The 26,788-nt window shown below is 43.2% G+C and overlaps 1 protein-coding gene across 1 annotated transcript in view; it reads right to left on the bottom strand.

The window, feature by feature from the left end:
* Positions 1-14,304: 14,304 nt before the first annotated feature.
* Trank1 (tetratricopeptide repeat and ankyrin repeat containing 1) overlaps positions 14,305-26,788 on the bottom strand; it is an 81,161-nt gene continuing 68,677 nt past the window's right edge. Inside the window, exons 18-24 of the mRNA XM_042666428.1 lie at positions 25,212-25,300; positions 21,222-21,325; positions 20,977-21,109; positions 20,694-20,839; positions 16,501-19,544; positions 15,669-15,767; positions 14,305-14,633 (exon numbers count right to left, since the gene is read on the bottom strand). Coding sequence (XP_042522362.1) covers positions 14,533-14,633; positions 15,669-15,767; positions 16,501-19,544; positions 20,694-20,839; positions 20,977-21,109; positions 21,222-21,325; positions 25,212-25,300 — 3,716 coding nt within the window. The 3' untranslated portion in view covers positions 14,305-14,532. The remainder of the gene's footprint in view (positions 14,634-15,668; positions 15,768-16,500; positions 19,545-20,693; positions 20,840-20,976; positions 21,110-21,221; positions 21,326-25,211; positions 25,301-26,788) is intronic.

The following is a 26,788-nucleotide window of genomic DNA, read 5'->3' as shown; positions in this document are numbered from 1 at the left end:
GATGCAGCCTTAGCTGGGTCAGTGGGGTGGATCAAGAAGCAGGTGGCATTGGTAAGAACAAGTCAAGCCCAGAAGAGGAAAGGAGCTGTAAGGGAGCCTGACCCACTACAGGTCAGAGGGAAGCTATCCTCCCTTCTCCCCTGAGTATGCCTAGGCTGCCCATCTATAGGCTGTGTTGAAGGGCTTTACACATGAATGCAATTTTCACAAGGACTCAATGGGGATTGTGAAAGACCTTGTGCATCATGCTGTACGCTGTTAAGATAGAATCTCTGCTCTATATACCTTCATACTTGACTGGTGAGCTCCATTCTAGGGGGCTTAGGGGACCAGCAGGAGGAGGATGGGTGATGACCTTGTCCAGAATACCTGCAAAGGAGTGTGTACGATCATGTGGTGTTTGCCTAATCCACAAAGTGGAAGGAAGTGAGGAGAGGCAGGAAGGGGCTCAAGAATAACGAAGACTTGGTGGTAGGGGTAGGAAACAGCCATTTTCTGGGACTTTCAACTGCCACAATGATAACACTCTCGTTTAATGGCCATCACATCCCGCCCAGTCCATGACCTGACTTCCTCTCCCCAACCTCTTTCTTCTCTTCTTCTATAGAACTTCTTATTTCAAATCCTTGACCACCCATCCTCTCCCCACTCTTGGGGAATGGAGGGAGGACATCTAGCAGGCTCCAGGCACAGAGGATGAGGAGGCAAATAAAATGCAAAATTCTAACTCCCAGGGAATTTACATTCTAGTGGGTGAAGGGAGGGAATAAAGAAGAACACAACTCAGGAATATCATTTCTAGTTATTCCCAATGATATCAGGGGAACAGCGAGCTGTAAACTGTGACTCAGAGTGAGTGAGGGGTTAGGAAGGCGAGCCTCTCAATTGTCCTGGGCCCAACCTAGTCAGGTGGTGGCCTCCTCCAGAGGAAAGAGAGAAACACCTTGGGTGAGAGGGTGGAGCGGGGGTGGATCTCTCTGTTACTTGAGCAGCCACTGCAGTCATCCCAGCCTGTTGCCAGGCAACGCAGACAAGCCACAGGCAAATCTGACAGTGTTTCTATCCCAGGTGAGCAAAGCCAGTTTCTGCTGAGTGAAAAGTTCCCTTCCAGGGGCATCTTGGGACCTCTCCGTGGGTTCAGATAGTAGGACTTTGAAGGAGAGAGAGGAGAAGAAACACTGAGGAAGAGGCAGCATTGGCAGTTCTAACTCCAGAACACCTGCCAGCAGCCATGTCCACAATAAAAATACTGAATGTTAGACTTAATCCAGAAAGACTGGGCATCTTCTCCTGCACAGCTCAGGGGCTTCCTGTCTGCAGGAAGCTGCCAGGTGCCTCTCCCTGGTTGGAAACCTGACACTTGTCACCTGACACTTGTCATGCTGCTCCCTGCTCTGAGGTCTCCCTTGTTGAGATTCGACCCTAAGCCTGTGGAGCTGTATTTCTTCAGCCTCAGTGATAAGAGAGAGGATGTGAATAGAGTCACTCACAGAATCTCTTGCCAAGACCAACAGTCAATGTCCTGGGCCCTGCTATCCTGTCTAGCCTCAGGGTATGTTTGCTGATGGCCTTCTCATGGGTCAAGAGTCATATTTCTCTCACAGTAGGTAGGCAATACATTAGATCCTGGAGACCACTGGGGGCCTAGAATAAGGGATGCATTTATTCTGGTACCATATTCCAATTCCAAAAATCTATCTACTAAGGGGATAAACTATAGTCTGGCTCTAAGGAAACAAAAGGCAGTCTAGACCCCACCAAGAGTAAGGTCACCAGTAAACTCCCATACTTTAAGCCGGGACCTCCATGGCCATAGCCCAGGTGAACGTGAAGTAAAACATGCCTTGCATAGAAGTCATCAGAGTGGTCCAGAAAAGGTCAGTTCTTAACAATGGATTTGAGCTTAACATTACAGAGAATAGTAGGGATGTTTTTCAAAAAAGTAAAAATAAATGGCCATGGTGACTCATGCCTGTAATTATAATAACTTGGGAGGGTAGATGGAGAGAACTGAAGGTTGAGGCTACTCAGACTCAAAACTTGAGGCACAAAAAGTTGACAAGACTCCATCTCAATCAATAAAAAAAAGTTGTATCTGGTGATATAAACCTGTCATCCCAGCTGCACAGGAAGTATAAATAGGAGGATTGTGGTTCAAGCCAGCCTGGGAATAAACACAAGACTATATTCAAAAGAAAAGGGAGTATGGTTCAAGAGAGAGCTACTGCCTAGCAAACACAATAACCTGAGTTCAAACCAGGTACTGCCATTTTTTAAAATTGAAAACTAATATATGACCCAGAAATCTCACTACTGGGCATATATCAAAATAAATTGAAGGGCTGGGAAGGTGGTTCAGTGGTAGAGCGCTTGCCTTGCATGCCTGAGGCCCCGGGTTTGATTCCTCAGCACCACATAAGCAAAAAGAAAAAGAAAAAAGCCAGAAGTGGCGCTGTGGCTCAAGTGGTAGAGCGCTAGTCTTGAGCTGAAGAGCTGAGGGACAGCGCCCAGGCCCAGAGTTCAGTCCCCACGACCGGACCCCAAAAAAAGGGGCTGGGAAGGTGGCTCAGTGGTAGAGCGCTTGCCTTGCATGCATGAGGCCCTGGGTTCGATTCCTCAGCACCACATAAACAAAAAGAAAAAAAAACGGAAGTGGCGCTGTGGCTCAAGTGGTAGAGCGCTAGCCTTGAGCTGAAGAGCTGAGGGACAGTGCCCAGGCCCAGAGCTCAGGCCCCATGACCGGATCCCCCAAAACAAAACAAAACAAAAAAACAAATTGAAATCAATATGTTGAATAAACGCCTGAATTCGTGTTAATTGCCACGGAATTCATAATAGTCAAAAATGGAAACAACCTAGCATCCATTAACTGATGAATTGATAATATGTGGTCCCTATACACAATGGAACACTATTCAGTCAAAAAAAAATCTTGCTATTAGTTCACCAGAATGTTTATAGGGAAGGCAGCAAAGTTTGAAAGGGCAGAATGATCTGATGCTTGATTTAAACCCAACAAAGCTCAGCACCTTGTCCTCCACTCTCAATGGAGGATCTGCAGCCTGGTTTCCCAGAGAAATCAGCTTGCTCTCATGGTGAAGAAGCTGCCTCTGTGCAAAGCACAAACTGACAGAAGCAGATTACCCAAATTAGGACTGAGAAGAAGCTCTTCCCCTCACTGTTGCTATTCTTCCCATGTTTCTCTCAGGAGCCCAGCTCAGGGTAGCCTGGTCCTTGGTAAACCACATACCTAGCTGGGTAGAGCTGAGAAATGTCATAAGATAGGACCAATGAGACCTCAAACATGATGACAGTCTTCACTGCGCTCACTCAAGTGCACACTCTTGGTCCAGAGCCTACATGAAGCTGTGAACCAAAATGAGTTTCATCTAGACAAGAAACTGTCCAAAACCGTAGATGTCTGCAGCCCTATATCATATCTCAACAACCCCATGAAACTTGCAAAGGAGTTCCCCAAAGCCAGAGGATCAATAAGTACTTTCTCTTGACCACTTTTTTCTCCCTGCCATCTCCCCTCAGGACCAGATGCTCACTTCAGGAGTCTGTAGAACTGCTCAGGGAACCAAATGGTTGTCTGTTTCTTCCTCATTTCAATGGTTCTCTGATTCTCTTATTCCTTCTGAAACATATATCTAGTTCAATTCCACCAAAAATTCGTTGAACCCCTACTGTGTGCCAGCCCTGTGGTTAACATAGGGACAGGGATCCAGGAGCTAGCCATGCAGAGAGTTGTGCCTCACATCTCTGCAAAGACAGAGATGTTCTGTGCTCTGTACCTGTGTCATCCAATGTAGCCATAGGACACATATGGCTGGTGGTAACTACAGCACTTAAAACATGGCTAATGTGAGCTGGGAGCTGTGGTGTGTACCTCTAATCCCAGCTACTTGGGAGGCAGAAATAAAAGAATTGTTTGTAGATAGAGGCCAGACTAGGAAAATGTTATTGAGACCCTGTCTCAAAAATAAACTGGGAGTGATGAGATATTTGTAATGCCAGGCAGAGGTAGGAGGATCCTGGTTCAGAGGCTGGGGGAGGCTGGAATATCTTTGGGGAAAGCTGGGAAAGTGAGAGCTGAGGCTAGGCAGTCTGACTGAGGAGGGCTTGACTACCAGCTGAGTGGCACTTAGCTGCCACCTTTTTAAAGCTAGCTCCCCAGGGAGCTTTAAGAAGCAGGCAGTTGTGTCTAAGAAACAAATTCCAACGAAAACTAGGTCACCTCAGGAGGCAGGTGCTATGGGCCGGACAAGAGGGAATATTCCCTGAGTCTAGGGAGAGGTAAAGTTTGAAGAGTACAGTCATGTTCTCAATACCATGTCTCAAACCTCCTAACTGTCCTATGTCCCCAGCACCCAAGTTCAGGCAATAAAAAGAGGCCAGCACATGCATCATAAATGTTTGCAGGAGATAGGAAGGCTGAATGAAACTGAGCACACGCCGGCGAAAGCTAGCTGTAGTGACAAAATAAGGGTTAGCGTTTTATCCCCTCAGACTCTAGAGAGCTCATGAGTGCCTACTAGTAGCTGAGAGGTGTGGCAGAAAACAGCCCAGTCCTACCCTCAAAGAACCTGCCCGACCCCGGGTCTCATGAGAAAATGTTCCAGCAAAGCTAGCATTATGGACCAGATTCTTTGGTTTGAGACATGCTGAATTCAGTGTATTAGTTATAGCAGGTTCCTGAAAGAAGAGTTGAGCAGCAAGACTTCAACCTTGAGCAGAGTTGACAAAGTGAGATCACAGCTGTGGTTAAAGCATCCTGGGGGTGGCATCAGAAAAGACAGGCAGAAGACAGAAGTTGAAGAGCAGCCCAATGCTCTTGTGACAGGCCAGCTCTCCAAGCCATGTGGCACCTGTAGTGTTCTGCTCACTACAGTAACATTAATCCTTTCCTTAGCCAAAACTTCACCAGAACAGGCTCTGGTCTCTGATTGACAACTGACCGAAACAATTGGATTCAACTAAGCCTACTCCTCCTCAGTCATTACTCAGAAAAGATAATGCCTTTATCTAGCATTATGGAATGAATTGGGTCTCTCCCAATTCATGCTGAAATTCTAACTCCCATATGACAGGACGTGAGTATATTTGGAAATGAAGCTAAGGGTGTGTGTGTGTGTGTGTGTGTGTGTGTGTGTGTGTGTGTGTGTGTACATTAGCTATACAAGAGGAGATTTCTTATTATTGTTGTTGTTATTGTTTTATCTTTAAGTAGTTGTTCAAAGGGGTTTCAATTCAATGTGACAGTTTATAACACAATTCATCTTTTTTTAACTATTTTTTTGTCTTTTCTTTTTTGATACTGGGGATCGAACCCAGGACACTGCACTTGCTTTGCCATTGAACTACATCCCAGCTCGCATAATTTATCTTAATCAGTGTTATCCCTCTCATCATTCTCCCCCATCTCCCCTAACCACAGGGGGGATTTCCTTGTGACATTTCCATACTTGTATACAATGTATTCCATTTAATCCCTATCTTTATCTCCATCACCTCCTCCCCACTTCCTAACATAATTTCAACGGATGTTACTGTTTTGTTTTCATAGATGTTGACTGTCTATTTTGACCATATTGGAGGTGGGGTTTGTTAAAGAGGCAATTAAGTTCAAATGAAGTCATTAGGATAGGCTATAATTTAATAGGACTAGAATCCTTACAAGAAGAAATCAGAATGAAGACAGACACAGCATAAAGGGAAAGCCACTTGAAGACATGGGGAGAAGAGTGCTATTCACAGGCCAAGGAAAGGGATCCTATGAGAAGTCAAACCTACCCATGCTTTGATCTTGGGCTTCCAGCCTCCAGAAGTATAAGAAAATGAATTGGTGTTTAAGCCCCCTCAGCCTGCCATACTTTGTTAGGGCAGTTCTAGTAACCTAGTGTGACTAGTTATTGTCAGTGCAGTGACAGCTACAGCAAGGAAAGTATCTAGGCTTACACACACACACACACACACACACACACACACACACACACACACACACACACACAGAGAGTGCAGAACACCCTTCCCCTTTATGACCAGCCCTCAGACACCTACTCCCACCAATGCCAGGATGACAAATAGATTTTTAAATCCTTTCAGATTGCAAGCTTCCACTAGTTTTCTTTTGTTTTTTGGTTTGTTTGTCAGTCATAAGGCTTGAACTCAGAGCTTAGGCACTGTCTCTGAGCTCTTTTGCTCAAGGCTAGCACTCTACCACTTTGAGCCACAGCACCACTTTTGGATTTTGAGTGGTTAATTGGAGATAAGAGTTGCACGAAAACTTTTCTGCCCAGGCTAGCTTCAAACCACAATCCTCAGATCTCAGCCTCCTGAGTTGGTGGCATGAGCCACCAACTCCTGACTCCACTGTATTTTTTTTAAATATCCCCCTAACAAGGATAAACAAAACAGTACTTGTCCCTTGGCAAAGACTCCTCAGATATTTTTCCAGGTTGCAGTTCTCTAAGGTAAATACTCAGTGCTTTTCATTGCATCTGGACACCTAAGGCAACCTGTATATTTTTCCACCTTTGGATAAAATATAAAGAAAGTCACACAGGAAGGAGATTTGGCCATAGGCACCCTCTTCCTCACACATGCACACATGCACATGTGTGCATGCACGCACACACAAACAAAAAACAATGACTGGCACACACATATGCATGAAGATATGCAAGTGTCATGCCCACTCCATAGTTATGCTCAGGGACTTGGACCACATCCTACCTCCTCCAGCACCTACAACATGACAGCCCAGCATCTCCAGAATTTATTTTTTTTGTTGGTGCCAGTACTGGGGTTTGAACTCAGGGCCTGGATACTATCCTTACTTTTTTTCACTCGGTGTTATATAGCTTCACTTCCAGCTTTCGGGATGTTAATTGGTGATACAAGGCTCATGGACTTTCTTGCCCAGGCTGACTTTGAACTGTGATCCTCAGATCTCAGCCTTCGAAGTAGTTAGGATTACAGGTATGAACTATTGGCACCCAGCAGAGAGTGTACTTTAATCATAGGAGTTCTACTTCTTTGATTATTTATTTTTACTTGAAAACTTTTGCTAAAAGAAAGTTTAGAATTCTTAGTGGACAGTATCTCTGTTATAGGCCAGGTCCCCATGCCAACCCTTGCTGATTCTGGTTAGCTTTTAGCTGCATTTTGTGCATTTTGTGCATGTAGTAGTCCGCACCTATCATCTCAGCACTCAAGAAGCTAAGGTAGGAGAATCTTGGGATCAAGGTCAGCTTGGGCTATGTAGTAAAGCCCTGCTTCAAGAAAACATAGAGAGAGAGAGAGAGAGAGAGAGAGAGAGAGAGAGAGAGAGAGAGAGAGAGAGAGAGAGAGAGAGAGAGAGAGAGAGAGAGAGAGAGAGAGAGAGAGAGAGAGCTGAGTTCTTATATTAGCTTCTCAGATCAGCAATCAGGCATTGGTACTATGAACCTTGATGTTTGGAATCATACATTTCCAGGATGACAGACTGCACCTTCTGCCTTTCATCCAGCTGCTCTGACATTGACCAGCCCCAGTTTCAGGGGGACAATGTCTTTTCCTCTTCTGACCTAGTAGCTTGAAACTAAGTTGACAGAGTCACCAACTTAATTTTGTTCCTCTTGTGAAACCAGACATACTTATGTGAGGGACTTACTCTTTGGAGATGGCTACCTCCTGTGTTCCCCCTCTAAGACCAGGGTGAATGAATCCCTGAGCTCCCCATCCCTGACTCCTCTCTAGGAAAATGAACTTTATGAGTAGTTCAGCCTGCTGCTGGCAGGGAATCACAACTTCCTGTTGGAATCTGTGAGAAAAACAGGCCCTCCACCTCCTTCCCACTGCCAAATAAGTAAGGTCACCGGTGGGAACAGTGAATTGACTCCAATAATGGGCAACCTGAATTCACATTCAGATCTAAGTGTTTGGTTTGTTTTTCATTCTGCTATACTTTTCAGACAAATAGTAATGTGATTAAAGATGAGTTTTATTTCCAGAGGTACAGGGCCTGTATACAATCCAAGCTGGAGTTCGGGTCTCCTTAACACCAACTTCAATGCATGTTTGGGGAGATGAGCCTAGTCCCAATCACTGTCTAGCAAGATATATGGAGGTCCAGCCTCCTGGAAGGTCCATACTGCATTCCTTTGGCTTAGCTTGTATTAGAAAGGGTCAACCTACCACACTTAGAATTGGACCTCTCTTGGCTGAGGGATGTAGAATATTCTAGAGTGATAATGGCAATGGCCAACAGGTTAAAAAAAACCAGCAGAAAGAAAGAAAGCAGAAAGAAAGTGATGGAAGATTAAAAAAAAAATATGTCCTTAACTTCAAGAAAACTTCCATCTTGTTTCTGGCCATCTTGTTTCCATAGTGCTGGAGAGTCCTGAAGGACTCAGAGTCTATGTGGGTTGGTATGAAGGGCTTGCTTATTCAGCTTGCCATTGAAAGAAGCCAGGGAAGGAAGCAGGAGGAAACCATCAGTGGAGTGACTCTTTTCTGTCTCAGAGAGGAAGACAGAAGGCAGAGCACCAAGACGAACAAGAACAAGACATAGAAGGATTAGGAAATGAGTTCAAGGTATAAATTATAAACAACATTAGAAGTTGAGATCCCATTTTATTTGTGAAAGTCCAGAGATACACTGGGTGAGAATCACAGTCCAGAGATACACTGGATGAGAATCATAGACCTGAACCCAAGTCAGATTTATGAGAATTTCCAGAAGGCATCCTTTCCTATTAGATTGCTATCATCACATGATAATACCTCTTCATATGGCTTTGTAAAGCCCTGACCATGCCGACACTGGAATGGGTTCTATGTGTAGCAGACATTTTCCTTCTTATATCCCTCTATTTTGAATTCTGAAAACACCTTTAGTTTGTGTGTGTCTATAAAAGTAATCTGAACTATTTTTAAATCAGCTGTTACAGAATACTTAAGATCACCAACCGTTTAGAACTGCATTTTAACTTTTTTACAAAAGTGAATTAAAAATCCATTCCTGCAGTTTTTACTGAGCAATTAATCTTGGCCATATTTCTATGCCAACACATGTAGATCTATTTTTAAGTATCTCCAAATGTTGTATCTCCCAGACACTCCTGAAATAAACATCTCTTTGGATACTTGGAGAAAATTTTCTCTATGTCTTAAACTTACCTATACATGGGAATGCTGGATATATACAAACAATGGAAAAAATCCTGAGAGATAAGACAATTCTAACACACATGCTAACATGTTACCAACCTTGAAGATGTTATGCTAAATGAAATAAACCAGACACAAGAGGATAAACACTGTATGATTCCAGTTATTTGCTGCAACTATAGTAGTCAAAGTCACAGAGAGAGAGAGAGAGCAGATGAGTGGCTACCAGCAGCTGAGGGAGTGGGCATGGGAGTCAATGCTGGATGGGTCATTTCAGCTGCACAGTCACTGTCCCTTTCACAAGAAGTCTCTATCAATATTTCTCCTCTATGATCTGGTAATGGTAAGTGGAGAGGAAAGAGGAGAGAAATAGACACAATCATCTATCTATCTATCTAGCTAGCTAGCTATCTAGCTAGCTGAAGTGTAACCAAAGAAGGTTCATCTGCTTCACCCTATCCAGACACTCCAGTGTGGCTATAAAGTAAATCTGGGATTCAGCCTTCTACAAGGTAGGTGTAAGTCTCTGAAGATGCCTGAAGAAGGAAACACCAGAGTTATTCTAGTTCTCTTCCCCATCCCACTCCCTAACCTTAAAAATGATGACTCGCAAAATAACAGACTGGCCTACATATTTCCTTGAAACAACTGTCTTACCAAATCACTACAACTTGGGTCAAAAATAATCTGGATCTCTAAAAGAGGCTGGATGCCCTGGAACAAAGCCCTCTTCAATGTGTTCCCACCTCCATTAAGGGCACACAAAAGCTGACCCAGCTTTGTAGCTAGCATTTCATGGCTCGTGACCACCCCCTCACTGCCTTGGAAACAAATCCCTACTTGAAATCTTTTCATATTCTTGGTCCATCTATGGAAAGTAGGTGGAGAGGGAGATCATGTAATTACAACCAAGCCAAAAGCTTGTGTCACTAGTTCTATTTTATAAACTCCCAAATGGGTTCAGAGACTTTAAAGATGGTTTCTGAATTCAGTCTGTATAATAAGCCAAAATTTAATCTTACATGTCACTTCAGACATGTAAGGATCAGTAGAGATCAGCAGTCTGATCCCTAGTTGCCACTTATCCTCTTAGAAGGTCCTACGAGATCATCCAGGCATATTGTTGTTTTTGTTTTGTTTTGTTTTTTGGGTCCGGTCATGGGGCCTGAACTCTGGGCCTGGGTGCTGTCCCCTCTTCAGCTCAAGGCTAGCACTCTACCACTTGAGCCACAGCGCCACTTCCGGCTTTTTCTGCTTATGTGGTGCTGAGGAATCGAACCCAGGGCCTCATGCACGCAAAGCAAGCGCTCTACCACTGAGTCACCTTCCCAGCCCCATCCAAGCATATTGTTAACACAAAGAGTGAGATGAAAGTATCTTAAGCAGAGAACGTATTCTGAAGAGGGTTAGAATTCTGCAGCATGAGGAGACAGGTTTCTAAATAACCACCCACCTAAAGAACTCTAGGTACCTTGCTGATGGCTTCTCCCTCCTCCTTGATGAGAAACACTCTCCTAGGTGGTGGGTGGAGTGAGGATCAGCTGTCTAGTACCTCTGCAATATGGAATCAAAGGCTATCAAGTTAAATGGAGAAGTTTGCAATGAACTCATAGCCTCTGTGCCAATGATTATGCTGAGGGGGAGGGGGGACATGACTTCTCACACCACCCACCCAGTCTTTTGTTCCAGTCAGAATCTGAGGCAGATTTAGAGTGACAGGATTAACCAGTCTCAATTTTCCCAGGAAAGATTTTTGTAGCAAAAAGGAGATGGCTATCTGTCTGTATTGATTTGTCTTCAGAATCCTGAAATTAAGGATGGGACATAGATTTGTGACAATTGCATGGTACTTATCTCAGAACATGTTTAAAGTATCCCCCACCAAGATCATCCTGCTGGGGAAGCCCTGAGGAAGATTTTGGTGGTGTCACAGATAGAAAGCTGTGAATGCTGGGTTCCTGTTCTGCAGGAAGCTTGCAGAAGAGGATACCTGGGGAGAAACAAAAAAGAGTAATAAGCGTTTTTGGCTTATTATTGCACCCCAAACCTGAAATAAGTTAGTATATATTCAAGGCCATCTTCCAATCATATTCCAATACCCAGAGCCCCTTACTTATGTGGTCCCTTCCCAGATGCTCTGCGTCTGACATGGACCAGGAATGACTTTAGAGGGGATATGGACAGGGAATGAGTTTGGATGTGTGACTTCAAGGTCCATGCATGCCATAGAGACCTTTCAAGGTATAGAATAATGTAAAGTGGGAAAAGAAAAAGTGCAAGAAGTTTCCATTTGTATTCTTACTCCAGATCCCACAGCTGTTAGGGGCAGGCCCGCCCTTATGTGATGATATTCTTGTCAATGGCCAATGGGAATAAGAACCTAGGAGTTCAGTAGAAAGAACCTTACAACCATGGTCAGAGGGATCTACTCCTCCTGCAGGTTGCCCTGCCAAATATTGACATACTGATAGCTCATTAGGCAAGTAAGTATGATGATCTAAGCATATTGAACCACATCATTCCCACAATTGATAACTGTGGCTTGAAATGCCTATACTGTTTATATAAAATGTAGGGGGTTTTTTTGCCAGTCCTGGGGCTTGAACTCAGGGCCTGGGCACTGTCCCTGAGCTTCTTTTGCTCAAGGATGGCACTCTACTACTTGAGGCACAGAGCCACCTCTGGCAAAATGTAGTTTCTACTGAATATCTACTTTCCTTCTGAAACTGATGTACGATAGGCTGAATACTCCCTACATTACTAGGCCCAATAAAATCCCTGAGTACTGTCGCTAATGTTTCCATGATTGACATTTCACACACATTATCACAACTCATTTCAGAGGAACTAAGTCATCCTGTGACTCCAGAAATGACTTAGAAAGTTGTACCTGGTACCTCCCACTTAACGTCATGTGCCATTCCTGCTGTTGGCTGCCCCTGATATGCTCCTGACAGTAGTTTCGGGGACCTTTGGCACACACACACACACACACACACACACACACACACACTCACTCACTCACATCTTGTACTTCCAGGGAAGATCTGGGACATCAAGGCCCTGCTACTGGACTAGGCTAATGAGCTCAAGCCATGAGTAGCATTGCTAATCCTCCTGCTTTCAGTCTTTCATTTTCACAAACAGCTTTGAAGGCCTTCTAAGATGCAGAGGTGGGTTCTTAGGAGAGGAACTACTGACGGTGAGATGGAGATAGCAGCAAGTTCATCTGACTCAGTGCAAAACCTCTTAAATTCTAAAGTACAGGATTGGACACTTGGCTTTCCCTGACTCAGATATCCTTCTCATCCTGTTTGAACACTAAAATCACAGGAAACCCAACTAACAGAACCACTTTGTGTCAAGTAGGAAGGGATCTTAGAGCAATTTTACCAAAAGGAAAACTAAGGCCCAGATGAATTATGGAAATGCTATTTTCCCCATACAGTACATGTATTTATCATCACTGTTTTTTCATGTCATTATCTCTCCCACATTAGGTCAAGAAGTCCTGGATGGTGATATTGCACTTAGGCATTGTATTGACAGATTTACTTACCATACATAGGTTGTATGGCTCACTGGGGCAGAAAAGAGATATGATTCCAGGTCTGTTATCTCCCAAAGCAATGCTTCTTGCTTGGGGTAAGCTATGGTACACAGTACTGACAAAATTCCATGCAGTCCAAACCCTTGGGCCCAGAGTGAGAAGCATCTAAATTGGAATCAACATGCACAAAATGGGCCCTCAACAATACTCCAGTTAGCAGAATCCCCACACTTGGCCCTATTTCTCTGATCTTGGATTTCTCTTTTTTTCTTTTTGTCAGTCATAGGGCTTGAACTCCAGGCTTGAGCACTGTCCCTCAGATCTTCAGCTCAAAGTGAGCACTCTACCACTTGAGCCACAGTGCCACTTCCAGTTTTCTGAATGCTTTATTGGAGATAACATTCTCACAGAGTTTCTTGCCCAAGCTGGCTTTGATTTGTGATCCTCAGATCTCAGCCTCCTGAGTGGCTAGGATTACCGGTGTGAGCCACTGGTGCCTGGCTCTTGGATTTCTTAATTTCTGAAAGCACATAGAGCTTGTTCACTGACTGGCCAGCAGTCAGTACACCAGATGGAACCAGCTCCAAGACTCACACCTTTATTCTCAATAGAAACAGGAAATAAGCACAAGGACAGCAATAGCTAAGAGAGATGCTTTAACTTTATAAAAATGCGGTAATATAGCAATTTTTCCTGGAAAGTACAGTTTATAAAAAAACACTTGGAATAAAAATGAAAACATGACCTAACAAAGCATTTCAAGCATTTCAAGAAAACAAATTAATTACAAAAACAGTAAAAGGAAAACAGTAAGTAGCAAATGCAGCAGAGACATGGAGAACAAGTTGGTTCTGTTGTGAAAACAAAAGGGAAGGCCAGGTAAGCCTGGCCATTCATGCCTGGCAGGAGTGGGGAGAGGGGGGGGAATTGGCAGTAACTATCCAAGAGGCATGAAGCCTTTGCAAATGGACCAGACTGATGACTGCTGGCTCAGTGCGTGAGGAGGACTCAGGCCTCCTGCCAATAGGCCCATCACAACCCCCTCTTACAGGGCCTATTGGCCCCATGGCAGTAATCCATAGTCAAATCCTAAAGAACTGGCACTGTAAAGATTTTCTACCTCCTCCTTTTATTTGTCCTAATCTATAACCCTACAGGTCAGAAACTCAAGATGTTAACCTGAGCATGTGTTTCAAACTTGCTAGAGAGGACCAAGAAATTTAGATGTAGAGGGTTGTACTCAAAGAACTTCTTGGAATAGCTGCACCATAGGCAAGGCAGAGTCAGGACCACTTTGGGGAAGCAAGCCAGGAAGGACCCTAGCAACATTCCCCTAGAGGGAAAAGACATCCCAAATGGTACTAGGTGAATTCTTGACTACATTCTGATGTAGTCTAATCACAAAAAATTGGAGGAAGGGAGGGCCAAAAAGTTGCCACAGAGCAGTGACACTCTGAGGTGAAGGGTGTCTATCACAAATGTCTAGCCCCCTGCCACTGTCTCAAATCAAAATGGTCATGAACCAGAGCTTTAGGTTGAGGATTCCCAATGTTCCCTTCAACTATAGTCCTCCAAAATGGACATGCTATGGGGACCAATACTGCTAGACTTTGCCTTGATAAACATTTAAGAGGACCATGCAGGTAAAGGAGTAATTATATCTCAAGCCACCACTGAAATAAATAATAAGAACAAAAAGAAAAGTTGGCCTACTCTTCTTTTAATGCTAATTTAGATTCCTTTTCTCTTCTGCCCCAACCTTTAGAATTCTAAGACAGGTTAGAATGTTCTGAAGGCTTAGGAGACAGTAATTGTGTGAAAATGCACTAGTATTTTCGCTGCTTTCCACATTTCCGTGAACGTCTTCTAGGACGGAGCTCACCAAAGTCTTCAACTTCATTCTCATAATCATCTTCCTGAACAATACCTATATGACAAAAAATGAAAAAAAGTGAAGTCGTTTTTTCTTATTCCACTATTAGACCCTAGTAAAACATTATTTCTATAATGTTGTTTAAAGAAATAAAACCTCCTACTAGAATATCAAAGAGAAGTTTCTTTTGAGTATTGTTATTTCTTCTCAAGAACAGTCAAAGTAAACACTCTTCTCCAGAATTAAGTTATTTATACGCTTGTTCCTCTAGTCTTAATTTGAAGGCTTTTTTAAATGACAAATCAAGTAAAATCTAAACCACATAATCTTAACTTGGTGTAACAATTATCTTTTTTTGGAACAATCATAGTTATCAGAAGGGACTACATGTTAAACATTTTTGTAATACTACAAACATTTAAGCCAAATTCCACCCCCCCCCCCACCTTGGAGGTAGCATCTGGATTAGGACTTGGGAGAACAAGTGAAGCTGTTAAATACTTGGAGCAGAAAGAAATGTGATCCAGCTGAGAGGGGATAAAAGTTGAAAAGGGCAAGAAGAAAGACATTCAGATCATACAGAATTGACAAGAAAATTCTGACTACCAGCAAAGAAACCTGAATCATCTATACAAACCTATAATGGTCTCTAGGAAGATAACTGAAAGATTCCCTCAATGACTTTGCTTTGTTTACAAAACAAATAGATACACACTAGAAACTCAATGAACACCCACTGACTTAATGGCTGGCCCAGGTAAACATATTCATCAAGGGATGACTTTGCCGTACTTTATCCTTGGAAGTCACAGTAATGAGTATGCTCAATGACTAATGCCATCAATAACAGCTCATAAACAGAAAAAGAGGTTTTTAACTATTAACATGAGCCCAGAGTAATGGCTTTCATAGACAGCTGGCTAATTGTGTTACTAACAGTTTGACTTATGGGTAAGAATGCTGCTCTTGAGGAAGCAAAGGGCCAGTCTTGATATCTTTGACAGCCTATACACTCATCTAGAACCCAGGAATTAAAAAAAAAAATAGGGCCCAAAGTGTCACCTGTCCCTACAGTAAAGAATTTCTTACCTTCCTCCTTTAAGTGGTGCTCTGTCTTCATCAGCCAATCCTGTGCATCCCTGACTGACAGGGCTAGAACTCTGATCCGCTGAGCCATTGCCTCTTCCGCTACAGAAATGAAAAAACAGAAAACAGGGGCTCAGCATGAAGAGGCAGTTACAGGTGCTAGAAAATTAAGTGCTAGTATGATGTCCTGTGCTCTAAGAGCTAGTCTGTGTTTTCCTGGGAAACAGCCTTCCTTGCTGAGTAAGAGGCCCAAAGCTGCCTTTTGCTGCCACAAGTAAAAATTGCCAACCTCATTATTGAGTATCTATAAGACTGCCAACAGAAAAGCCTTCCAAGGAACCCTGGGTTCAAAATGTCTTTAAATCCTTCACTGGAAAGAGTATCTGAATTATAAAATATTTTAAAAATGAAATGCCACTCATTTTATACATGTAACTTCTATTCAGTGTTGCTAAGAAGTAGATAGCTATGAGGAAGCTAGGTGAAAGCTGATTTTAAGACTACATAGAATGCTTACTCGAGACACACTGGGTAACATAACATAAGGCAATATCGTAAGACGAAACTATGTACTTCCAGTGATGATTATAGAATTTACTACATGCTAGATACTCAAGGAAAGATCACTGAAGGAATGAATCAGAGGAACCTCAAAAAAGTTTTCTAAATATTTTAAACATTCTCCTGATAACCTCTCCATAGTATGAATTAGCAAACTGTGTTCCTAACCACAGTGCTGTAATTTGAGAAGGAATATTCTTTAGTCATAGTTCTGCTAACACCAACATTACATCACTACAAAGAACTTAACTCTCAGTATCTGACAGGCCCTTACCTTCAGCCCAGGCCTTTCGCCTATAGAGCTCCTCCACCAAGTCTGAAACCCTTCTGATATGCTCCTGAATCTTCCTCTGCAGCATGTGACTGTGCTCTTTGGAGCCCAGGTGACTGCGGACCCACACACTCTCCTCTATGTCCTGCACTACTAGTTTGCCTTGACTAATGGCCGGGTCCACCTTCTCATGAAAAAATTCTAAGTATTTCTGGTAGGCCACTTGCTGCTTCTGGTGACTCTCCAGACTGATGTGCTGCTCATAAGACTCACTGCTCCTCTCCCGACATTCCTTCCCTTCTAGCTCTGCCCTGGAAAGGATGGCAACCTCTGAGGTTGCTCCCTCAAACACTTTGCTGGGGCCAAAGTAGCTATCAGATTTGCGAGTGAACTTTACTCCACAGAGGTCACACTGGGTCCTGTCCACATCAGCCCTTTTGAAGTTGCTGGCCCCAGGCTCCCTGACCTCCTCATTGGTGTGCTTAGTCTGGACCCATCTCTTCCAACTAATGCACAAAGACACCACCAGGCAGGTTCTTCTGAGTTTACGTTGGATGGAGGCCTTCCACTGCTTTTGAGAAAGGATGGCAGCCAGAATGTGATCTCGATCTTCCAACATCACCTCATCTGTCTCATCCTGACTAAATTCACACTCAAGTTCACTAAAGTAGTCCACAGGACCCACACAGAGCAAGCGGTTTAGTCTGACCTCCTCATGACAGAGGCCATGGACCACAGACCCTTTAGTATGAGCACTGTCCCACCGCCAGTGGCAGTCCATCAGATACTCTTCATCTCGCTCAAAGAGTAGGTCCTGGAGTGCTTCAGCCACAGACTTCACACTGACTGCCATTAACACTCGCCGTACAATCTTCCGAAGCCTCTCAGGAACCTGGTTAGGCCAGTCCATGCTCATTAGCTGCAGCCTTGTCTCAATCTCCTGGAAGTGGCGGTACAAAAGTGGCTTGCAGAAGGGCTGGAGAATCTCTTCAGCATTTACCAACATAACCAAGCATAGCACCAGTGCCCGCTCAGCCTCACCTGAGACCACATAGTCTATTTCACCAAAGGCATCAAGCAGGACATTGAAGTTCACATTCTCATAGCCACATAGCACCTTGACAAGATAGGAGAGATGAAATCGGAAGTCTTGAATGGCTCTATTTACATCCTTTGGCTTGTATTCCTGAATGATGGAAAACACGTCCCCAACCTCTTTGTCCTTCTTGCTAGACAGGAACTCCCAGTAGTGCAGGAGTGCAATATAGCTTTTGGGGAGGCACAGAACAGAATTCTTCCAGAGGCGGACCAGCACCACCCCACAGTGGACAAACTGGAATTCCAACAGTGCCACCGTGTTGCCAATGCTGGGGATAAGTGGCTCTTTGCACCTCTTGATAAGGACATTCATGAAACGGAAAAAGAGCCTCTTGTAATCTTCTGGATTCCTGTGCACATACAGCTGGTCAATGGAATTCTCCAGCAGCCGGATGAAGCATAGGTAGATCTTCTCTGTACTCTCATCCTCCTTGTTGGGCACTAGCATGCCAAATTTTCCTTCTATGCCCTTCATGCGGCTGCTTCTCCCCCTGCCCTTTTCCTCTTTGTTGGACTCCAGAGCTTTCAGCTCCCTGTTATAGTTGTCCTCCTCCTGGTAGAGCAGCTTCTCAAACTCCTCTGGGTAACTGGAGGAGAGAAGGAAAGCCTGCATGGCGCTCAGCCACAGGTCTGTGGACTCACGGCGATTGCGTGCGCTTTCTTTTTGAAACAGATCACGGACGTATGCTTTCAGGGCAACTCTATAGAATCGGAAAGATTTGTAATTTGGCTTGAGGATTTCTTTACATGCCATAGGGTTTTCTGACAGAACTCTCTGATGGAAATGTCTAGGGAAGAGAACATTTAGGAAGGATTTGCAAAGGCTATACATATCTGAAGACAAAATACAATCTATTTCTTCAAGTTCTTCAGTTAAGGTTTTAGGAAATACTTTTTTGGCTTCCAAAAGCAATCCATTGATTGCCACTAGGTGCATTTTCGACTGAACCATACATTTGGCCTCACAGCGCCTCAGAGGCCTGTGGAAATCTTCACAGTTTTCATCTTCACATTTTAAGCCAGCAATAAACCTCATGCAGACCTCTGGGTAGCTCCTTCCAAGCAGGCTGTGTGTAATGTGACACAGTCTGCTCAAAAGGTGCTTGTTTAGGGCTAATTTCACTTGGTCAGTCATTATCATAAAATAATCTTTAGTTTTCCTCTCTCTTAAGTTCAAGTCTAGGTCAAAAATTATTCTCAATATGGGCCCAGGATCATTCTGCGCTATCTGGCAATACTTGGTATCTACCTGGGAAATTCCAAAAAACTCAAAGCAAGACTTGACCATTTCTTTCTCAGCATTGTTGGTCACTCTTTTGAGAGCTTTGACTAGATTAAGAAGGACTTCCAAGCCCCATGGAGCCAGAGCTAGAACCTTCTCAGGCTCAGCTTCACACTGGCTGACTGCTTCATAGAGTGCTTCCACCACTCCAGCTGAATGGTTAAGCATGTCAAACTTGAAGAAGGCATCTTTGAGCTTCTGAAAGTCTTTCAGGATAACTCCCTGCAGGAACTGCGCCTCAGCAATGCCAGAGAGCTGGCTAGTTTGATAGCAAAGATCAAGTGCTTCTCTTAGAATGGTCTTGGTATGTTCTATGTCAGAATCTCTAGCCACATTGAGGCGAGCGGCCCCCAGCAGACACAAGGCCTGGAAGTCCTTGTCAGCAGTGAGCCTAGCAGCCTCCAGGAGGCAGCCATGTTGCTTCAACAACAGGGCAGCCTCTTCTCTCCGACCCTCTCTGTTCAGCAGGTCTGCAGCCTCTGCCAGGCATTTTCGAGACTTCAGGAACACCAGCTGATCTTCTACATCTAACTTGGAAAGGACAGCCATCATTTCTTTAGTCTTATTTGCACTCAGGTACTTTGCTGCAGCTTCCAAGTAAAACTGACTAGCAGAATAGGAGAGCTTAGAAACAGGAAAGGTCTTGCTCTTTAGCATCTCTTCATATCTGCAAAGACAGAATACAATTGTCACCTAACTGTATCTTCCAAAGTATAATAGAAAGCTACTTAAATAAAGCTCCTACATTCAAATATTACAAAATAGGACCTAAATATGTAAAGCATCAAGGCATTATTAGTACTAATAAACAATAAGTTCTCTTCAAAGAAATCAAGTATTCCTCTACTTGGTTGGTAAAGTTGCAACTCAAGGAAGTAGGAGTTAGATCTGAAATTATTCTTGAATAGCCAGGCACTGGTAGCTCATGCTTGTAATCCTAGCTACTCAGGAAGCTGAGATCTGAGGATTGTGGTTCAAAGCTAGCCTAAGCAATAATAAAGTCCGTGAGACTCTTATCTCCAATTAACCACCAGAAAATCGGAAGTGGCTCTGTGGGTCAAGTGGTAGAGCGCTTGCCTGGAGCTGAAGAGCTTAGGGACAGCACCCAAGCTCAGATTTCAAGCCCCACAACCGATTTAAAAAAAAATCTTCTGTTCTCATAATAGCATGATAATCATTGTAGATATATACACTAATGGGAAAGGATAAAAAGGGATGCTACATACGCACATTATTGGTTGATTCAGGCTTTGCCTTATATACAATTTGTGATTCTCCCCTTTTTCCAGGTATGTATGCAGTTGGAATCTAATGAAAGAGAGACTAACGAAACTCTGGAGCCACTTTTATTCTACTGATCAGTCAGTTTTACTTGTTACAAATACAGTGCAACCCCCCTTTATTTTTTTTTTATTTTTTTATTTTTGGGTCCAGTCGTGGGGCTTGAACTCTGGGCCTGGGCGCTGTCCCTCAGCTCTTCAGCTCAAGGCTAGCACTCTACATCTTGAGCCACAGCGCCACTTCTGGCTTTTTTCTTTTTGCTTATGTGGTGCTGAGGAACTGAACCCAGGGCCTCACACATGCAAGGCAAGCACTCTACCACTGAGCCACCTTCCCAGCCCAAGCCCCCTCTCTTAATAACACTGTTATTAAGCTTATGAAGAGTGGGAAGTACAGACTCCTGCTCCCAGTACCACAGCCACCACTTAAGTGAAAGGAGGTAAACATGGTTAAGCCACTACAGAAGTTATAGGATGAGCTGCCCCCAGAGAGAGGTAGGGGAGAGAGGGAAATGCAAGGGAATAAAGCCACCTACTTTTCCACTGCAACAGCAGCTTCCTCAAAAAGCTCCTCTTGGCAGTACATTTTGAGAGCTAGATCAAATTCCTGAATCTGCTCAAAGCATCTGAAAGCATCTTTGTAGCACTGGCTTCGCTTATAGAAATACGCAGCATCTCTTATCTAGGACACAGTAAAATTTTCCCTTAGAGATTCATAACTTTTACTTTCTGCCACAAACAGAATTTGAGGGGTCCATCCCTCAGTCTGCTCAAGTGAAACCAATTCTCCTACAAGTAGCTGTGGGCTGGAAGCCATACCTTTCCAAGCCTCTCACACAACTGGGCAGAGAGCTGGAACTCCTTGGCATAGTTTAGACACTTAAGGGACAACTTCGGCTCATTGCATTCCAAATAGGTCTTAGCCAGTTCCAAATACTCCAACTGCTTTTCCCTACGGGAAGGAAAACAAAACAGTATTTTCATGAAAGACTGACCTAATACCAATATATATTTATCCTATTATTTTCATCAGAACATACCTGAAATGATCTAGAGACACTTACTTGGGGCTGACTTTCTTGGATTTCATGTTCAGGGCAGTGTTGTGGGCCAAGGCTAACTTTTCCTTCTCAAATGCACCTCCTTTCTGGTAACACTTGGCTGCAACCTGGAATGTGCCAAAGGTTTTGATTCCCAGAAAAATAACAGCAGTGACATAAAGAACAGGAGTTAAAGCATGCACTATGTTCATGTGGATAGAGCCCTGCATCTCACCCTGCCCAATCTGAGGGGGAGGAGTAGGAAGGTGTAGGCATGCTAAGAGGAGTCTCAGAAGACTCAGCCTAGCAGTGTGGCCAGCTAACACATCCAAAGGGTTCATTAGGAAGTATCTAGAAGCCACAGAAAGGGTCCATGCTACATATTTCTATAGGCCATCACAATAACACCCTGTTTAATCTTCCCACAGCCACATGCAAGAGTCATCATCCTCTCCATTGCAAATAGTACAATGGTCACAGCCACTGAAGCAACTGGCCAAAATCAACCAGAGGCTTTTCTGGGCTTTGACATATATACTAACTACAATGACTACCTGTGTGCTGGTGAGACAGCCATAGTACAGGTAGTAGTGGTAGAAATGGAGTAGCAATCACTGAAACCATAGCATACCCAGCTCCTGTAAGCATGCAGAACTATGTTACCAAACCCTCTCATTATGAGGTATGCAGATAAGTGTTACAGGGAAGTCGGCCTGAACCCTGATTCTGGCCAGAAGAAAGCTATTTTTCTAAAGCAGGAACATTTGCACAAATTCTCAAAGCACGAGCCACAAGAGCAGAAATTTCACATTCTGCTCAATATTGGGTCTTAGTGAGGGCATAGGAGGAACTTACAGGCACTTTCTGATAGTGGACAAATTGGTCTCTCTCTATCTCATGCTTTTTGTTCCAGATTCCCCAGCCCCATAAGCCTCCTTTCATTTCTGTGGCCTGCACCATACTCCTCAGCATAGGGCCTTTGAATTAACTGTTCCTTGTATCCTTTCTCTGCCTAATTAATTAAATTCATTCATTATACAGATCTCAGATCAAGACTTGTTTTCTTAAAGAAGGCTTTCCTGGCCTTCCTATTCAGAACAGAAGCTCTGGGAGCTGCTGTTCTCTTACGTACGATGCCTGAAACAGCTAGAACTGTGCCCTCACTCCCCTGTGTGCCTACTTTGCTCACCATCTTATTCCTGGCCCATAGCTCAACAAGTATTTATTGAATGAATGATCTTGTATGGTGGTTTTGAAACATTCATTGACATGCAGCCAAAAACTCAATAAACCACCTGAGTCCTGAAGTCCTTTAGCAGGGTCAAAATAAAGTCAGGCGAGGAGGACTTTTATAACATTCTCATCTGTGCCGGCTCCCCTAAAAAGATTTTAGATTCAAACATTCAAAAGTGTTTTTAAAGGGGTAAATAATTGGAAATCCATGAATAACACATATGAGCAACACCAGTGGTGTTCTGAAAGGAATAAAAGTAGGATTTGATACAGTTTTACAATTTCATACTGATATCTGCTGCCCATATCTCTCTCCCTTCCCTCCTTAAAGCCCACCCTCCACCCTATCAATGAAATCTTGCAAATATTCAGTATTTCTTTCCAATTATAACACTGAATAAAGTCTGAAACTCAACTTCTACAACTAAATATTACATATTTTTAAAATTATTTTCTGTATATCAAACCTACCACAATACAAATTCTGTCTTCTCCCCTCATATAATAATGACGACAGTGGTCACAGTCCTTTATTCTTCCTTGTCTCTACCCATACCCCTTTACAATTAAGGTAGTGACTTCTCCTGTCAGGAGAGCTCCTTGTCTTCCTCTTTTCCAATGTGGATTTTGACTGGTTTAGTCAACAGAACCCAGCAGAAGTGATACTGGACCAGCCAAGACCAAGCCTCAAAGGGATAAAAGTATTTCTGCTTACTTTAAACAATGGTATCACAAGGACAAAATCAGACTAGTCTGTTGGAAAATGCAAGACAGTGATCCAGGAACCTGTGAGTCCATCACAGGAACCAAGAACCACCCAATTCCCGGAAGTAGATACACCCAGCTGGATGGGACCTGAATGTAGACATAGGAGTTCCATAGCTGAATCAGAAGAACTACTAAGTTGAATTCACACTGACAACCTGAAAGATCAGGAGCAACATGAACACTGAGTTTGAGGGCTGTTGTACAGCTTCAGTAAACTGAAAAACCTCAGATGTGAGTTGTTTGCTATAGATGTAAACCTTCTTCCCTGCCACAGCTGGTAATTCCTCTAAGAATTGAGGCTTTGGGAATTCTTTCTCATAGTTATATAGACCAAATAGCTCACCTATGACTTCTGGTCAGTTCTGACTTGTAGGCATCACTCACAATTGTCTAGTCCTTTCACTGAGGCCTAGCTCCATGAAACTCCAGGGAGAAGAAGGATCCCTGGAGCATCAGAATAAGCCCTCCAGAGAAATCATTGTCTCAATAAACATCTGCTCGAAGCGGAAGAGAAAGCATAGCCACTTGCCTTGTGACCCTTAAGGAGCTTAACCCCCAATATGTGCACTGAGGCCAGAAGTAAAGGAAACCATCTGCCAAAACTCAGCCCAGCTATTCTTTCAGGAAGCATCCTTGCAGTTTCTGGCAGAGGCATTCAAAAAAAGGCAATCAAACCCTAGCAAAGTACATTTCTGGGGGCTCTGACTGTGGCAGCAAACATTGTTGGTTACTACAGCACTCTCCTCCCTTTCTTTCCAGATGGAAGAACTTATAATCCATTAAGGGCTGAAACTGCCAAATGCCTTTGCAGCTGGGAGGGGCAAGTGACCTAGCACTGACCAATTAAAAGCATGAGAACATTACATTTTTCATATTCTCAGCCATTATTCAACAATGATGAGGAACATCTCTGACAAGCTGCAGATGACACAGGAAGAGATGCAAACAGATTGAGTACATGTTGATTTCTCTGAACTGCAAAATCAATCCTGCAATCAGACATCTTGTTATTGGATTTTTTTAAAGTTAACACTGCTCTTCTAGAAGGATGTTCACAGACCACAGGTGAAAGCATCCCTACTACCTTGTAGGAGACATGTGCCCGTGGTGCCCACTTGAAACCCTGTGATGTGTAAGGCTTCTGACCGTGGGCCCACTACAGAGCATTTTCTAGAAGACAACTATTTAAGTTCACCAAGACAGCCTGAGGTTGGAAGTCAGTCGTTGAAATATAGAAGCAAAGTTTTACCATGCTCACACTCCTCAGATTAGCAGCAAAATCTATGGCTGATTCATTTCAAAAGGCAAACATAAACAAACCTTTTACTATTTTATAATGCAATATGATAACAAAAGTTGTGTGCGGGCGTGCCAATTCAGACCCTAGACACTGCCCCTAAGCTTTCTTGTGGAAGACTAGTGCTCTACAGTTTTGAGCCGCAGCTCCACTTCTGGCTTTTATTTTTTTTTTGGTGATTAATTGATGATAACAATCTCACATAGTAGTGCTGTGGCTCAAAGTGGTAGAGCACTAGCCTTGAGCAAAAGAGCTCACTCAGGGACAGCACCCAGACCCTGAGTTCAAGCCCCACAACCAACAATGACAGCAAAAAAGAAAACATGGGAGGGGGTGAAAGAATCTCACTAACTTTCCTTCCTGGGCTGGCTTTGAACCAGGATCCTCAAATCTCACCTCGTGAGTAGGTAGGATTTACAGGAATGAACCACCACTACAACAAAAGCTTTCAAGCATAGAAGAAAAATAAATAGGAAGCTTCCTTGTTGGAGAAAGGCCAAAATGAAGGTTGTCACACCTCCACTAACAAGGGAAGGAACAGGACATGAGCTCTTCTCATCTCCAGAGTACCCTGATGGTTCCAAAGAAGTGGCACACACACCTTTATCCTCACCCTGTCCTGCTGACATGTAATCGTGAGAGATTTGCCTTTGAGGCTTAACAAGGAGAACAACTGCAGAGACCCCTCACCCCTGGCTTCTGGCCCAGCTCCTTACCTTCCAGCACTGGTGCTTAGCATAATACTCTCCTTGTGCAATCCACTCCTCAGGAGTTGATGTCTTGACAAACATGCTATCATCAAAGTCTAAAATTAAAATAAAAAGTAGGTTTGCTTTTCTGGGCAATCATTCATTTACTTATGTTATGGGCTGAATTGTGTCTTCCATACACCACTCCAAATTTCATGTACTGAAGGCTTAATCTCTATTATCTCAAAATGTAACTGTACTTGGAGACCTTTAAAAAGATGATTAACTTAAAATGAGGCTTTCCTGGTGGGCTCTAATCCAATCTCTCCTTGTGAAGAGAGAAAATTAAACACACCACACACACACACAAACACACACACACACACACACACACACACACACACACACATAGAGAGAGTAAGGAATGAGAGAAGAGAAAGAGTGAGTCAATGAAGATGATGAAGATGATCATTTACAAGCCAAAACAGAAAAACCTTTGAAGAAAGAAATCAACTCAGACAACTCCTTGTCCTTGGAGCTCTAGCCACTATATACTATGGGAAAATAGATTTCTGTTGTTTAAGCCAGTTAGTCTATGGCATTTTTTATGACAATCACAATAGGCTAACACACTTATGTTATCTTTCTAGTCTTTGTTTAAGATATATTTCATTGCCAGGTGCTGGTGGCTCACGCTTGTAATCCTAGCTACTCAGGAGGCTGAGATCTGAGGATTGCAGTTCAAAACCAGCCCAGGCAGAAAAGTCCGTGACACTCTTATCTCCAGTTAACCACCAGAAAACTGGAAGTGGTGCTGTGGCTCAAGTGGTAGAGGGCTTGCCTGGAGCTAAAGAGCTGAGGGACAGCACTCAGGCCCAGAGTTCAAACCCCACATCCGACAAAAGAAAAAAGAAATAAAAAGAAACATTTCAGCTTACAAAGCCAGGTTACATGGGCAGGTTTAAGAGAAGAAGGTATAGGTGAGAAAGGATATGGTTTTGCTTTTAAATTTTGGTCTACTTTCCTTTTCTCAACAATAAAAAAAATTTCATTAACACACACATACACACACACACACACACACACACACACACACACACAAATACAAATAGCAATTACTAATTCCTCCTTAAAAATCTAAAGCCAGATATCTCTTAGTAAGTGCCTTGGTGAGGAACAAAGTAACAGGATATTTGTACATAGTACAGATGCTATTTGATTTATGATGGAGTTGTATTCTCATGGTAAATTAAAATACTGTAACTCAAAAATGAGTTAATACATCTAAACCACCAAATATCATGGCTCAGCAATACATTGAACTGTGTAGTGCTACTCATTCACTGAGGCTGCATGGGACTGGCAGCTTTGGCTCACTGCTAATGTCTAGCATCTTCAGAGTAATGTACCACATCATATCACATACTAGGGAAAATTTTTGAAAAAAATTTTGAAAAATTCAAAATAGTTTTTATTGAATATGATCATTTTTGCACCATTGTAAAATTGAGAAATCTCAAGTCAAACCATCATAGATCAGGCACCACAGGTATTTCCAAATGTACAGATTTTGCTCTCATCAAAGTAAGCATTCTAACAAATTT

This window comes from Dipodomys spectabilis, unplaced genomic scaffold, assembly GCF_019054845.1.
Source record: "Dipodomys spectabilis isolate Male_0828 unplaced genomic scaffold, ASM1905484v1 ptg000365l, whole genome shotgun sequence".
Classification (NCBI taxonomy): Eukaryota; Metazoa; Chordata; class Mammalia; order Rodentia; family Heteromyidae; genus Dipodomys; species Dipodomys spectabilis.
This window is presented reverse-complemented; position numbering and strand designations above follow the sequence as displayed.